The sequence below is a fragment of the Chanos chanos genome, chromosome 13 (genome assembly GCF_902362185.1).
Source record: "Chanos chanos chromosome 13, fChaCha1.1, whole genome shotgun sequence".
NCBI lineage: Eukaryota > Metazoa > Chordata > Actinopteri > Gonorynchiformes > Chanidae > Chanos > Chanos chanos.
Genome location: NC_044507.1, coordinates 13132158 through 13147267, shown reverse-complemented (window position 1 = coordinate 13147267; position 15110 = coordinate 13132158). Strand labels below are relative to the sequence as shown.

Here is a 15110-nt window from a genome sequence, read left to right as displayed (position 1 = left end):
GGATTCTTGAGATGTATTGCCAGGGTCAAGCAAGATGGAAATGCCAGTTGGCCTGAGAGCCCTTAGTGGACTGCTGCTGGAGGTACACGTTTAATGAGCAAAGAATCAGTCAATGACTGAAGGGGTTTGGTCAGAGAGAGTGGCTAGGATGATTAGACAGGAAGCATTTGAGCTAAAATGCTGTTTAAAATGGTTCTGAGAAGGAGCTGTTTCCTTCAAATTGCTCCTCTCTCTTAATAAGAACTTTCCAGTGAGGAGAACCATTTGTTAGAGCAAGTGTCCTATTCCTTTGTGAAATACAGTACAGTATGGATTATGGAGATTATCTGAAATGTAAACAAATCCCCCAAAATTGGAATATTATTTTGTGTTTAGCTTGTTGCTGCTGTGTGTACAGTTTGGAGCCTCTCTCAATGCACACCATTTGTATTAATGTAAGTGTCCAAGTATGAAATGGTGCTATGGGAATTGTAGTCTCTGGACTGACAACTCCCCCGTTCCTGTGTGTTTGTACATATATGAATAGAGACCTGTATGCCTTGTTAGTGTCACTTGTTTGTAGCCACACTTGTCTTACCCTATTCAGTGTGCCTGTCAGCAGATCAGCATCCACCTGAAGTTCAGAGATACTTCAGGCCTAGTGTTGTCAACAACAGCCCTCTCCTGTGAGAATACCAGTGTTTCCCTGTTTTATGCTGTTCTAATAGTCATACACAAGCCTTGATGGCAATGAACAACCCTATTATGACTTGAGTTTATGGAAATGATTCATGAGAGACTGTTAGTTTGTTCTTAAAGAAGGAAATTGCGAAGTCATAGAAAAATATGTACCGTAACCATGTAGGTATTTGTGCCACCATTTTGTCAGCAGCCAAACCCGTGACTTTGTCCTTGTGATTTGTCAGTTAATCATTCCTACTCTGTTCAGTCCTCACAGTTTTAACCCCCTACTTATACAGTTGGCATTTCACTGAATGTGGGTTAAGCTGTTCCGCCCTTATAGATTTGAATGACAGACGATTGTATTTCTACACCACCTCGTCTGTCCAGGAGCTCCATGTAAATTTGAATGGCTTACCACAGGGGATCTGACACACTGTGAGTCGGCTGATAAAAGGCGAGGGTGATAAATGTCAGACATCAGGAAATGAAAGACAATTTTAAATCCCGTCCACATTGAGAAGCATTCAATAGTGCCGTCGGTTGGGTGATAAGAATCTGGAAAAGAGAGGAGTATGAAAGCCCATCAGGCTCCTGTCAGTGTGGCTCTGAGCCTTTTAGAATACCTTTCAAAGTGTCTTAGCCTTACCAGAGCCTTATGCCTGGACTTAGCTTCAAGCTAACACAGCCATCCGTCCAGTCCTGGCGTTACTATTGCGTGTTTGTGCTCATGTAAGTAGATTCTTAGTGGTAGACAAACCAATGTGTAGTCTCGCTTTTTGCAGTTCCGTTCCTGCAGCACATTGGTGTCTGTCAACATTCATTCAAATTTTGAATTTAATCAGTGCTGCACAGGATATATTCTTGCAGTTAGAGGGATTTTTAATTTATGTATATATTGGGGTAAAAAAAAAAAAAAGAAAAGAAAGAAAACCCCCCTAACAACAACAACAACAACAGCAACAACAAAAAATCCCTTGGTTAATTCAAAGCTTTCACAGCTGTACCAAGTTTGCATTTTCAGTGAGTTGAAAACCATGCCCCTGAGTAGCATGGTGATGTGTTAGGTAGATGTCTTAAATGTTCCCCTGTCTTTAAATGCTCCACTGATTTTGTGTGTGTGTGTAGTGTGTGCGTGTAGTGTGTGTGTCTGTGTGTGTGTAGTGTGTGTGTGTGTGCGTGTGTGCCTGTGTGTGTGTGTGTGTGTGTGTGTGTGTCTTTTAAAAGTGTTTTTGCTTGAATGGCTTACAGGCCCAACCATCTGGTGGCGTAATTCAGTATCACAGCTTTTTATGCATTTGTTGTTTCTCATGAGCAAATTTTTTTCCTCTTTATTTATTTGTTCATTTATTTATTTATTTATTTATTTATTTATTTATGATTTCTTGTTATTGCTCTCAATGCTGCTTTCTATCTCACCAACAGTGTCAGTATATTGTTGCTCACTTGAATAAATTAAATCAGGGGTATGGTGTCTCACTCTTGCTTTTGCTTTCTTCCTTGTCTGTTCACAGCAAATTAAGCAATAGGAAATTAAGTCAACATTGATGGATCTGTCTTAGCGTGACATCTTGGTATGATTGTAAAGAATAATACAACTGACCTGTATCACGTTTTTAATTCCTAATCACTCTCAAAAGAAGCTATGACATATTAGCACTCTGCACAGGAATTGGATTTACATGAAAAAATGGGTATAACATTGTTCTATGTTCTGCATTATTTAACAGAATGAGGAACGTATAGGACCGAGGAATACCGAGCATTGCACAGTAACCCCACCCTGTACTCACGGTCTCTCTCATCCAATAGGAACTCTGTTTAATATGAACTTGAAACCTCTCACGTACAATTGATGACATAAAATATACAATATACAAATCTTTTCAGCCAAGACTGTAGCCAAAAGATGTCCATTATGTTTAAAGCGATGGGCAAGATAGCATGTACTGGTTTCCTCATCCAAACACATTGTGGTATTTTTGCCTAAGATGTTTATATTAGCCTCTGAGAGTCATTTGAAAATGATGAATATACTTCTGTTTAAGGAATGACAGTGGTCTTTAATCAAATTGTGCAATGCTCTAGTTCCAAACAAAGGGAATAGGTGAGGCCATTTTGTTGTCAGTTACAAACAAAATGATGTTAAGACAAACACCGATGCATTCGGATTTTTCCTTTTTTTCTTTAAAAAGTACAACTGCATTGATGCATGATAGGGGGATGTGAGCAAACAGCTGACTTGAATATAACAACTGAGTCCAATCTGTTCTGCTGTCTAGGAAAACATCAATTATACATTTATTCTAACACAGTTTGAAGAAACATCTACTCAGTCACTCACATTATCGAAGCCGCTTATCCTGATTAGGGTCGCGGGGGATGCGGGAGCCTATCCCATAGCTCACAGGGCGAAAGGCAGGGAAACACCCTGGACAGGTCGCCAGACCATTGCGGGGCAGACACACAGACAAACACACTCACACACACATTCATACCTAGGGGCAATTTAGTGTCTCCAATTCACCTAACCTGCATGTCTTTGGACTGTGGGAGGAAACCGGAGCTCCCGGAGGAAACCCACGCAGACACGGGGAAAACATGCAAACTCCACACAGAAAGGAATTGAACCCGAGACCTTCGTGCTGTGAGGCGACAGCGCTACCCACTGCACCACCGTGCCGCCCCCAGGAACATCTATATCAGATGAATATTTACTGACATTCAGTAGAGAATATATTCCCTGTTTTTATTATTATTATTATTATTATTATTATTATTATTATTATTATTATTATAGATGTTATAGATACCATTACAACACCAACATGGCAGGAGCAAAACATCTGTCTAGGTTTGTACTGGAAGTATTTAAGCTCTAACACTGTGATGGAACACGTCTTGAAGTCACATTCAGTATCTGCCCCAATTAAAAACAAACAAACAAACAAAAAAAACCAAACAAAAACCCATACATCATCAATTTCCTCATTTTACATAATTAGCATTTTATGAAGCAATTTTCCCAATGGAGAATCCGGGTGAGTAATGTAGCAAGAGAAATGAAACTGAGATGTGAATATCTGATACCCTGCTACAAGAATAACACAGCCTCACTGGAAAAGTGGTTATCCTGCACCTTGCTTGTTGAGATTTTGTCTCATTCTCACCTCCCCTGCTTACCTCTGCTCCTGAAAGCCATAAACCCTGCCTGTACAACTAAACAGAGCAATGACCTGAGGACAAACAGTCATGGACTCCTTAGCATGCATTAAAGTTTATGCGGTTTCTTATACAAACTAATTTGGTATGAGATGGTTCTTATTACATGACCTTTATGAAGATAGCCTCAGGCCCTCAGTAGTCTAATTTAGCTCAAATAATGTTGCTTGTCGTTAGCAAATGCTTACTCTCTATTCCCTTAGCAGACAGTTAAATGTGTTTAGCGCCGTAAATCTAAATCAACACCACCCTTCCATGGAAAAAAAACGATATGTATGCCTTCATACTTGAGGCATCCTCAGTAATAGTCACAGGTTCCACATTGCAGTCATTCTAACACATTTGTAATGATGTTATCCTCTGAAAATGAAGGTTACATCCATAGCATCTCAATAGCTCTTTTGATGGCCTGATCTGGAAGAATCTCCTGAGACTCTGTAACGCTGGTCCCAGCTGTTCTTGCTCCTTCTGTCACACATTGGTAAAGGCGCTACCATGTTGATCTTGATTGTGGGAGACCGGGTAAAGATGTGTCCCAGCTGTCAGTCAAGCGGCTGCCAAGGACTCAAAACGGAATTGTCGCTCTGTTTCAGAGTGCAACTGACGTGGCATGGTGCAGGTGAAGGTGTCATGTTGAGCAAGGTGACAAGCAAACTGAACAGAATGCTCTGAAAGAACTTATTTGTCGGGGTGGGGAGGGGGTGGGGTTGTCTCCAGTATCCACGCCTTTCCACCGCGAATGCTGGCTGACCTCGACTGATTCATAAAACACTTCTGCTGTGTATTTCATGAAACTCAATACACTGCAAATGAAGCATGAAACATTATTTCCCATTCACACCCTGAATATATGGGCATTGGTGTAGTTGATTAAATGGGTGTGACACACAAGTTTTTGACTTGTAAAGTGTTTCTTTCTGGCACGCAGCGCCTCTGAATGAGTCTCTCCATTTTCTGTGTTAAAAGTGAAGGCTGTGAAAGACTTGTCAGTGAAGAAAATGGGCCAGCGTACCACAAAGTGGGCCACAGCACTTTATAAAAAGCACGAGCGTAGACGGAGAGATTTGCATTGGGAAACATTGAGGTTGATTCCAGTGTGAGTGCCAATTAATCTGTTCACACACACTCTAGGTCTGTGTTTGGCCCACTCAACCTCTCAGAGGACATTTAAATAAAAAAGACAAATGTAGAGGAACATCAAATGTTATGAGTCAGCTAACCTTTCACATTCATTCAATGGATGAACCATGTCTAAGAGACTTGGGCTCAAGTTCAGACACTTAGGTATGTTTCGATGCCATACTTGTTTTTTAGAACTTATGGGAGCTACAATCATAGCCAAACAATTATGAATAAGATGTGAATAAGGAATGTGTGTAAATTGACATCATTACTCAAAGCACGTACATGCCAATTCGACCTTTTCACAATCTAAGTGAAGGATCATTCTGGAGTCTGACCTCCAAAAGCACAGAGTTCATTCAATGTGTTCAAAGTGTAGCCATGTGTCTGTAATTTACACACTATAATTTACAGACACGACTAATCAGGACAAACTCAATCAAAAAGCACACTTACACTGCTTTAACCTCTGTCAGAAAGTCTGTCAAAAATATGAAGGAGTAAAAGCAATAACAGATTTTCTCTCTCATTACGCAGAAAACACATTTGAGCACCCTGGTGGAGCAATTGCCTCCATCCTTCTACAAGTAGGGGAAAAGTAGATCAGTGCATTCTGTGCTCACTTCAGTAATAAGTGGCATTTCCCAAGAGTCGCCATATTAAAACAAGAGACAACAGGGTAAGGAAGACAGGTTGAAAGGACATAACCCTCTAGCTCAAAAAAAAATACTGAACTAAAAACATTTTTGATTTTGATTTATACATTTAGATATTTACAATGTCTTATTGTTCACAAAACACTCTCTCCGTGATGCCTCCCCTTAAACTTGACCGTGTCAAATTCATTTCAGATAATTACATGAGCCACATTCAAAATGACCGTTATGCTGCAGAGTGTCAGTGTTGGTAAACTTTTGATACACACCTCAAAAGCTGTAGTTAGCCACAGCCCACCACAGATAACGTATTACTGGCAGAGAGAGAGAGCGAGAAAACTAGGGCACTGTTATCTGGCCCCTTTTCCTGCGCAGATTTGTGTGTGGACAGCGAGCTGGAGTGAGGAGATAGTGCCTTGCCGTGTGTTACCGTCTGTGAAGAGTCTTAGTTTTCCTCTAGTATCCTGGGAGTACAGACTCACAGCCATCGTGTGGGGATCCTGTTGTGAGGCCAAGAACAAAACCAAAAAAGCAAACAAAAATCTTTTTCCACAGCTAGTCCATCTTATCTACATACAGAACCATGCTCGAAGATAAGAAGACCAAGGTGAAGATCACCTTCCTGGTGATCCTTGTGGGCATTTCTTCAATGCTTGCTGCTGTGGTGACAGATCACTGGGCGGTTCTGAGCCCACGAGTGGAGAAGCTCAACACAACCTGTGAGGCGGCCCACTTTGGACTCTGGAGACTGTGCAAAAAGAGTATCTTCATCATGGAGGCAGACCCTCAGGGCAAGGGCTGTGGCCCTATCAGCCTGCCTGGAGGTAAGTGGTGCTTTACTACATTTTTTGACCTGTTGATCCCATTCAGACTAATGGGTAGGACAAGCATGCAGGTCTCTCAGGGTGCTGGTGTTAAGGCACAGTCAAGTCGATAACTATCTCATTTATGTGTGCTGGTGTAAACTTTACTGAGTGAATGTAAGAAAAGCAGCCAAGTTCATGTCAAAACAAGACAGGTCAATAGGATATACTTATGAGTATCATGATGGATCAAAATGATGAATGGAAGAAAACAGACCAGTCATTCGAGAAGAAGGTTTACTGTTATTACTGACTGTTTATTCTCTGAGCCTAAAGTTTTTCTCCATTGATCCAGAATGAACATCCCATCTGGAGCATGTGCTAGGTCAGAGTGAGAGACTTAATGGACATGCTCTGTCACACCTCAGGAGGTTTCCCAGTGACAAATAGAGAGATCACCGGTGTGTGTTACACCAGTAACACTGTGGAGAGTAATGAACTGTGTCCCAGTGCTCTAGTGAGTGCATTGGCAACATTTTTCCCTGTGGCTAAAACTCAAAGATTCGGTTGTAGTGGCAATGGCGGGGGCTGTCGCCCACACAGAATCTCACCTCACCTGGCTACTGTTAACATACCATTCTTGCAAAGGATTCAAGCTTCTTAATAAAAGCCTTTTATGAATGTTTTCAGTTAATGATTTTTACATGTGCTCTGATAGTTTGAATGGTATGTTTGAGCGCCTTAACACTTTGATTCAAAATGAATTTAGGCAGACAAAAACAAGAATCCCATGGCTTTAGCAACAACATGTTAACAGTGAATGGATTCACACAGATTGAATCTCTAGTCTTGTCTAGCACTTATTTTGCCACAGGTTTGTGTTCCAGTTACGCATGAACAATATATAACAGGTTCAAGACCAAAATAACTCTCAAATTTGAACTTTCAGTGCTTATAGAGAATCATTACATAATTAGATACAAAACTAGACAACTCAAAAAGGCAAAGGGAGCCCTTCCTTAATGTCTAAACAAGCATCCTTTACTCTAATACTTGGTGACTCTTCGTATACAATTTAAACTGATGAACAGATGTTGATGCTGTTTGCTGATGTAACCAACTGATGGACTCTGGATTTGGACTCACTCATCTGAGTCCCATCAGATTACTGTATGAAAGCCACATGCTCACATTCTCATTCCATTCTTACCGTGATCCAAGAAAAAGTGGACAAGTAAAAGTAAATTGCATGGAATTATCATAAACCACTTAACAATCCAGTTCAGTGTTATAAAATGTATTCTGATTGTTACCTTCGCAATCACCATGTTGTGGTTAGTTCAAAACCTCTCAACCCTGGATGTACATGGTGTCTTCAGTGCACATTAAACATAGATAGAGAATTCCCACTCAACCAGGTGTTGCAAATTTCACACTGGCTTATTGGCCTCACAGTCTACAGAATGGCTTGGTTTTGATAGCCTCTTGAACTTTACAGATGGAGCCATTAGCAAACACATTACCGCTAAAACAGTCACTTTTCCCTCACTTCATGCTTGCTCACGCTGGCTGTTGGCTTAGCTCCCAGCTCTTGCTCCAACAGAGAGAGGTGTGCCTGGGGATCTCTTCAAATGTACACAGAAAAATCCAGCAATTGTGAATCATGGGGAAAATAAAGATGAAATTCCATTCTTATTCAGTATCACAAAAGCACGCTTATTTGGAATGAAAAAGAAGAAAACGCAGGTGAAAATGATGATGCTCAAGATCTTGTTGTTGCTGCCACTACTGATGAAGAAGAAGAAGATGATGATGATGATGATGATGATGATGAAGGTTATTGTGATGGCAGTGATGAGAATCATCAAAATGGAATATTCTGACATTGATATTGAAGAAAAAACTGAGACTACACTGTCTAGGGTTTATTTTATCCATTTCATGTAACAGTTCAAATTTTGTTGTCTCTGGAGCTTTGCTTTGAAAGTTCTGCACTAATGCCAAGTCCCCGAGGAGCAAGTTTTAGTGGTGCGACCCAGATATCAGCAGTCTTAGCGGGTTAGCTCCTTTAAGCGTCCTGTACTCACATTGACCCAGAATCTGACGGTCACTCTGTGTATGGTCAAAAGAGGACACCTCACTATTCTGTAACCATTATTCTTTACAAACAGCAGACCAGCAAAATCTTGTTGTGAAACACTTACAGCTAATGCTCACAGCAACGGCTACTGGATGATAGTGTTTTCACTGCCATGGATACGGAAGTGAGGGAGGGGGTTTTAATCATGAAATAAAAACCCAATGTGACAGGCACTGCAACCTTGTAATTGACTTCCTCCCCGGAATAACTATTTCCATTAACAAATCCACAAGGTCAATGATACAGCCTGAAACGTTATTCTCAGCACTTCATTTTGCCTGTCGGAGCTGGTGGACTCAGAGAGGCTGGCGCTGACTGGTCACTGCACCAGAGTCAGTCTTTTATTTCACTATCTTCTATGGTGACTGTAAGCATGCAGAACATGGTACAAAGATTTAGGTGACAGGGAGGAATGTCGGATTTGTCAACACTGATCCTTTTATCTGGGTTGTGATCAGTCCACAGGAACATCTCTTTGTCAGATGGAGAAGAAGACAGACAGAGCTCCTTAGGCTGGCAGGTGGAGAACACATGTAGAGACATCAGTTACAAACAAGAACGAGAAGGACTAGGCACATGTCACCAGGAATTCAGTTTAGCTTACATTACAGTCTCTTGGTACACTACAGATGAAAAGGCAAAAGAAATGCTTAAACAAATGAAGAAAATAAAGTAGAAAAATATAAAATCTCTCCTAATTCCATGACACAACAATGGCAATCTCCTGCACATGTTGACTGACAACTCCCTGACACACCCTGCTCATTAGTGGCAACACGCTGGCTCTAAGATTCAGGCCTCTTCTTTTCACAGAACGTGGTCAAAAGGTGCTACACTGAGGAACTCTAATGGGAACAGTCAAATAACATTAATAAATTTTATCCTAAAAGCGGCAATGCACTGCCGTCCCTCCCTCTCTCCCTCCCTCTCTTCGTTGCGCCTTAACTAATAAAGCGGCTAAGACCATCCTGTTGCTAGGTAACCTCTTCAGACTTTTTTTTTTTTTTTTTTATCCCCACTCCATACCCTGATAGAGATGCTTCGACCTGAGTAACAAACAGCTCCTCTGTTGCCCTGTCTGGCTCCGCCTGTCTCTGGACAGAACACAAGGAGAGCTGCTTTATGAGTTTAATCTAAAGGAGAGGAGTCCCTCGGCTCACTCTCTTTCACTACTCCCTGTCTTCTGGTCAGCCTTGGAAATATGAGATAGACAAGGAGCAGTAGATGGTTGTGGTATATCTCTGAGGACAGCATCTCAGCCAACATGGAACGTTCTCAAAACGCTAGGTAGGCATCTATAAAAATGTGGTGCCAAACGTTATGACAAAAACATCCTGGGAACATTTGAATAATTCCCTGGTAAAAGAGTAAAGTGGAATATTTCATTCATAAATGTTTCAACAGTTTACAGTGTGGTCTGCACATTTTAAAATGCCCCACAAACCATAAGAAAAACGATGGAATTTTATATAGTTTTCTGAGAACTTTACCGGAATTGTTAACTGGCACGGAATAATATTCAGTCCCATGTTCTTTTAGCAGAAAAGATAATGAAGATATATCGCTCCATCGGTCAAAAGGAGTTCAAGCATTATGTGTGTCGGTGGGTAACACGAATACCACACATGACAGTTTCTGGTTTGATACCTCTTTGAGAGTGAAATGTGAGTGTGAGGTGTTGGACTGTAAAACAACTCCCTTCCCCATCCCAGTCTACACCTGCTCTCTTCTTCAATCTATTTCATGGTCTATATAGATACACCACCCACATGCAGTGGTGAAACTTAGCTCTGTGTACTCTCCACAAAGAAATAGACCAGCATTGTAAAAAGAAACACATACATATACTCTCTATTCCAGTAGACATATAGGAATGTAATGTTTCTGAGGACTGAGGGGGCAAATGTCAACCAGGTTTGATGGTAATGCAGCCATATGGGGAGAAAAAAAACAAGCAGAGCTTCCATTCACACTGAGCTACAATCGCTGTTTTCATCTTTTTCACAGTCAAGAACTGCTCCTACTTCAAACACTTCACTTCAGGAGAAGAGGCGGAAGTTTTTGAAGTAAAGACTCAAAAAGGTGAGTGACCATAGCTTGAAAATGCTTCACGCATGCACATACACACACACACACACACACACACTCACATACACACATGATGGATATGTGTTCAGAAACTGAGAGAACTATAAGCTGGTTTGAAAACCAAAAATCATAGCCAGTGAATGTGGCTCATCAGAGCTCATTAGCCAAGGAAACCTAGACTTGTCCCAAACATGTACGAAAACAAATTAGGCAGAGGTAAAATGCACCCCCCCCACAAAAATCACGATCTTAAACTACAAAATTTAATAAAGCACTAGCTATACAACCTGAGTGTTACATTTTTTCAATCAGAATTGAGATGCCTTAAGGCTCCACCACAATAAAGTATTAGGCCCTTCTCAAGGAAAGCCTGAAATGTTTAACAAATGAACAACTTAAGAAAAATTGCTCGCCAGCGGAACAAAGAGCAGAATGGTTGTGCAACAGAGAGACATGACTGGTTCACTGAAAATTCACATCGTTTCTGATGTGGTGATATATCAGAGCTAGTTGGAACAAAGATCTCAAACATCCTTCTTTCCAGATGCCCAACACCATCCTTCATCACAATATCCTTTTTTCCTTTCTATTTTTCATTTTATTTTTAAAGGGATGCTATTCTAGGGTACTGGAACCCCTCCTTCTCACGTCCCCATCCTGGCCTTTTAACTCATCTGTTAGATGTAATGTTTTCAGGCAGGTTGGATCCGAGGCAGTCAGATCTAGCATCCAGACTGACTTCCTCACTCGGAGATGACAAAACTACTCGACTGTGGAAGATCCAGCTTATTTCACGCTCTACGCTCCACTGCAGTCATGAAGTTAAGAGGAAAAAGACTGAGCTTATCATAACGTGACAATGTGCCAAGTGTAAGAAGTGAACCCAGAGAATCAAGTGTTTCTCATTCTCCCCTATGACAAATGTCAGTACCCATCGTCACAATCAATATCTCTGTTTTGCTAATTAATGGCACGGAAAAACAGAACAGCATCTGACTGGAGTTTAAACTAATTGGCACACTTCTGTGAATTAGCCTACATTTTGAGTCCTTGCCCAAGAATCCCAAGACACTGATGTCTGGTGCCTGTTCTTATCAGCGAAAGACGGCCATTGTGCGAGGATGGTAATTGTGCCAATTTTAGATGTAGAGTTCCTTCTCTCTGTAAAAACCTGCCAACGATTCTCACAGGGTTTTATCACTGAAAAGCTCACATTTAGCCAAGTTAATCACATTCTCTTCCTTTCTTTCAGAATACAACATCTCAGCAGCAGCCATTGCTATCTTCAGCTTAGCCTTTATGACGCTGGGAAGTCTCTGTCTATTGGGAGCCTTTGGGAAGGGCAGGGATTACCTGCTCAGGCCGGCTGGCATGTTCTTCGCTTTTGCAGGTGAGACTTGTGCTTTGACAGGCAAGAATGAGTGCAAATTTGAAACCCCTAGAAACCAGGGAATACCTCCACTGGATGTCTGGAGGACTTTTAACTCATAAAGCCAATAATGAACTTATTAGGTTTTTCTATTTCTCAAGAAATTTGTCGATTTGTCAGATAATCTGCTTTCCTAACATATGGCTACACATAGCCAGGAATAAAGAGAATCTTAAACCCGCAAGATAAACGTGTTTTTTTCCGGTATGTTAATATGCGGCCATTGAAAAAATTGCAGGGACTGAGTGTTACGCTTCAGCCTCTTCAGACACAATGCTAGTGAATGCTTTTCACACAAACAAAAGTTATTCCATGCATAATGAACCTTAGAACGAGAGGCTAACACAAAAGCAAGTTTACCCATCTCGTAAAATAACCCCCTTCAGTGCCAAAAAATCAGAGCGGTGCTTTTCTCCTCTGTTTAGGCCTCTGTATTGTCATCTCAGTAGAGGTGATGCGACAGTCTGTCAAGCGAATGATTGACAGCGATGAGACTATCTGGATTGAATATTACTACTCCTGGTCTTTCGCCTGCGCCTGCACAGCCTTCCTCCTCCTTTTCCTCAGTGGCATAAGCTTACTTATCATCTCGATGCCACACATGCCCCGAAACCCCTGGGAGACCTGTATGGACGCTGAGCCTGAAGCCATAGACTAACACAGAACAGATATGCCCGGTCTGGCCAACACAGAGCTTTGCATTCTGTCATAAAGTGAGACCAAACTGGCAAAGGAAAGTGTGTGAGTAAGAAAACCAACACAATGTACCAGATGTACTCTGTATTCAAGATGGTGATATCTGATCATTCAGAAAATTTTGAAGCCACCGAAGTCTGACACAAAGCAGTGTTAACCATCATCATGGCTAATTAGTAATACTGGTTGATTAGCACCAATCTGAGGACCTTCGTCATTTCATCATATATCAGTGTCAATATTTATGTCATGTATTTATTCACAAAAGGGAAAAATTTCAGATTCATTCACTGAGAATTTCTGAATGACTACGTATCACCTTTGAAGTACTAAGAGAATTCAAAAAGACTTTTTTAAAAACATATTATTCGTATAAATTTGCATACAATCTTCATATAAGTAACATGAGTTTGTGTTTAAGGCTTAAGGCAGTTATGCTATATTTATACATATAACATTATGTAGATATATATATACCATGTAGATATATTTTCTCTGTATGTACACACACACACACACACACACGCACACATTTAAATCAGATGCAGTGGCCTTTTCTGTATGTGGTTGGTGACTGAGAAATGCCAAAACATCAAACATTTTGCTTTTTACAAGAAACTAACTCCCATGAACACAAAAGAGGAAGTAAAAGAACTCTCCAGTCTGTAGAGTGTGTAGTGCTGTAGAGTGATAGTTCAGGAGACTATAAGCTGTGATAACTTACATAAGAGAGACAGCACTAGTCTATGGTATTTTCTCAGTCAGTCGCGGTTGAATGTTGATGAGAAAAACTGGCTGAATGACTGGGTAATGCAGCTACCAGACAGACTGACTTCAGATCTCAAAATGTTCCCCTTCTGAACAGAGAACAAGATGGCATGATTACATTTATCCTTCAAACTGAACACATCCTTTTGGAAGGTGACCTGTGTAAAAATCATCCACTATTCCAATTTGGGATCACTCTCAGCCAGAAACATGACTATTAAGCTATTCAGTTTAAATAACCATACACGGAGAACCAATTTTACATGAGTTGTAAAGTACTCAGTTCCATTTTAAGTCAGATTTTCATTAATGTTTTATATTGCTAACTTAGCAATTGGGGCTTTTTTTGTCCAACTGTCAGTATATAAGACTGAGTATCTAACTGTTGACTGGAACTTTTTAATGTGCTTTCAGTAAAGGTTATGCAGACACATCAGCAGTACCTGAACAACATATTGCTTATTGCTAAGGTGCATGTGATGACAGAGTTGTGGATTTGTGTAATGTGTCTGGACCCTAATAAGGAGTGAAAACACCCATGTGAAGATGCAGTATCTCTGCGTTAATTACATGCAGTTCACACTTCATGAGACTGAGGAGGCTCAAAGAGACAGCTGAGGTGTAATCTACAGATGTGTACCATGGTATCCAGACTGGTCTTTGTAAAATGTTGAGAAATTGTAATCTGTTGTTCAGTAATAATGTTTTTTTTTTTTTTTTTTAAGTGTATTCAGTGCTTCATATAAACGTTTTAGGCTTATTAACTGATCAAAAATGTATTTAGCTTAAAGACAAGTTGGTAAATAAATGTTTGTATAAACTTTTAAAAGCCCTAATTTTGTGTGCAGGTTAAACCTTGATGAATAGACTTATACCACAGTGGATGCACTGCAATACCACCATGTAACATATCAAACGTGCATTTGCCGTACATAGGGGGGTGAAAAAAAAATGATACACGTCTTAACGTCACGGTCTTGATCCAGTAATCACAGCTGCTGAGATGTGTCGTGTGGAAATAGGCAGGCAGATAACATGAACTGCTAACATACAGCACTCATGAGACACATGGCAAAAACAAGTGCCAACCAGGCACACGAAAACGTATATATGTGTCGCCATTCAACGCCTTGCATGAAATAAACGAAATCGTTTCATTTTGTCATCAATAACTGTATATTTAAAAAAAACAAAAAAACAACAACTAAATATGTAAGTACTGCAAAGCTTAGGTGGATGTGTAGATACTTTAATAGGCTATACCTATACTCCATTCAAAACCAGACTAGCACCATCACAAGTAGAAACAGAGGCAGTAGAAACTTACAATCTGTAAAATACAAAGTGCAAAGTGGGGCCAATAAAACTTAAGATTTGAAGTGTGAGATGAGCTGTAAAAAAAAAAAAAAAAAAAAAAGGTAATAAAAGGGATAAAGCAGAGACATAGAAACAAAGAGTCCAGTCAGAGCTACAGTGCTATGGGACATGAAGCACAAGGCATCCATCTCATTTATTTATTTATTCAT

At 40.4% G+C, this 15110-nt stretch overlaps 1 protein-coding gene across 1 annotated transcript; it reads left to right on the top strand.

The window, feature by feature from the left end:
- The first annotated feature begins 6243 nt into the window (after positions 1 to 6243).
- On the top strand, positions 6244 to 12778 carry cacng1b (calcium channel, voltage-dependent, gamma subunit 1b). Its single transcript, XM_030790947.1, has 4 exons — positions 6244 to 6484; positions 10611 to 10685; positions 11944 to 12081; positions 12546 to 12778. The coding sequence occupies exons 1-4, from the start codon at positions 6244 to 6246 to the stop codon at positions 12776 to 12778; spliced, it is 687 nt and encodes a 228-aa protein (XP_030646807.1).
- The last annotated feature ends 2332 nt before the right edge of the window (positions 12779 to 15110 follow it).

Coding starts and splice junctions, on each gene's coding strand:
- cacng1b (XM_030790947.1), top strand. CDS start 6,244: ATGCTCGAAGATAAGAAGACCAAGGTGAAGATCACCTTCCTGGTGATC. Junction 6,485..10,610: donor CCCTATCAGCCTGCCTGGAG/GTAAGTGGTGCT, acceptor TCTTTTTCACAG/TCAAGAACTGCTCCTACTTC. Junction 10,686..11,943: donor TGAAGTAAAGACTCAAAAAG/GTGAGTGACCAT, acceptor CCTTTCTTTCAG/AATACAACATCTCAGCAGCA.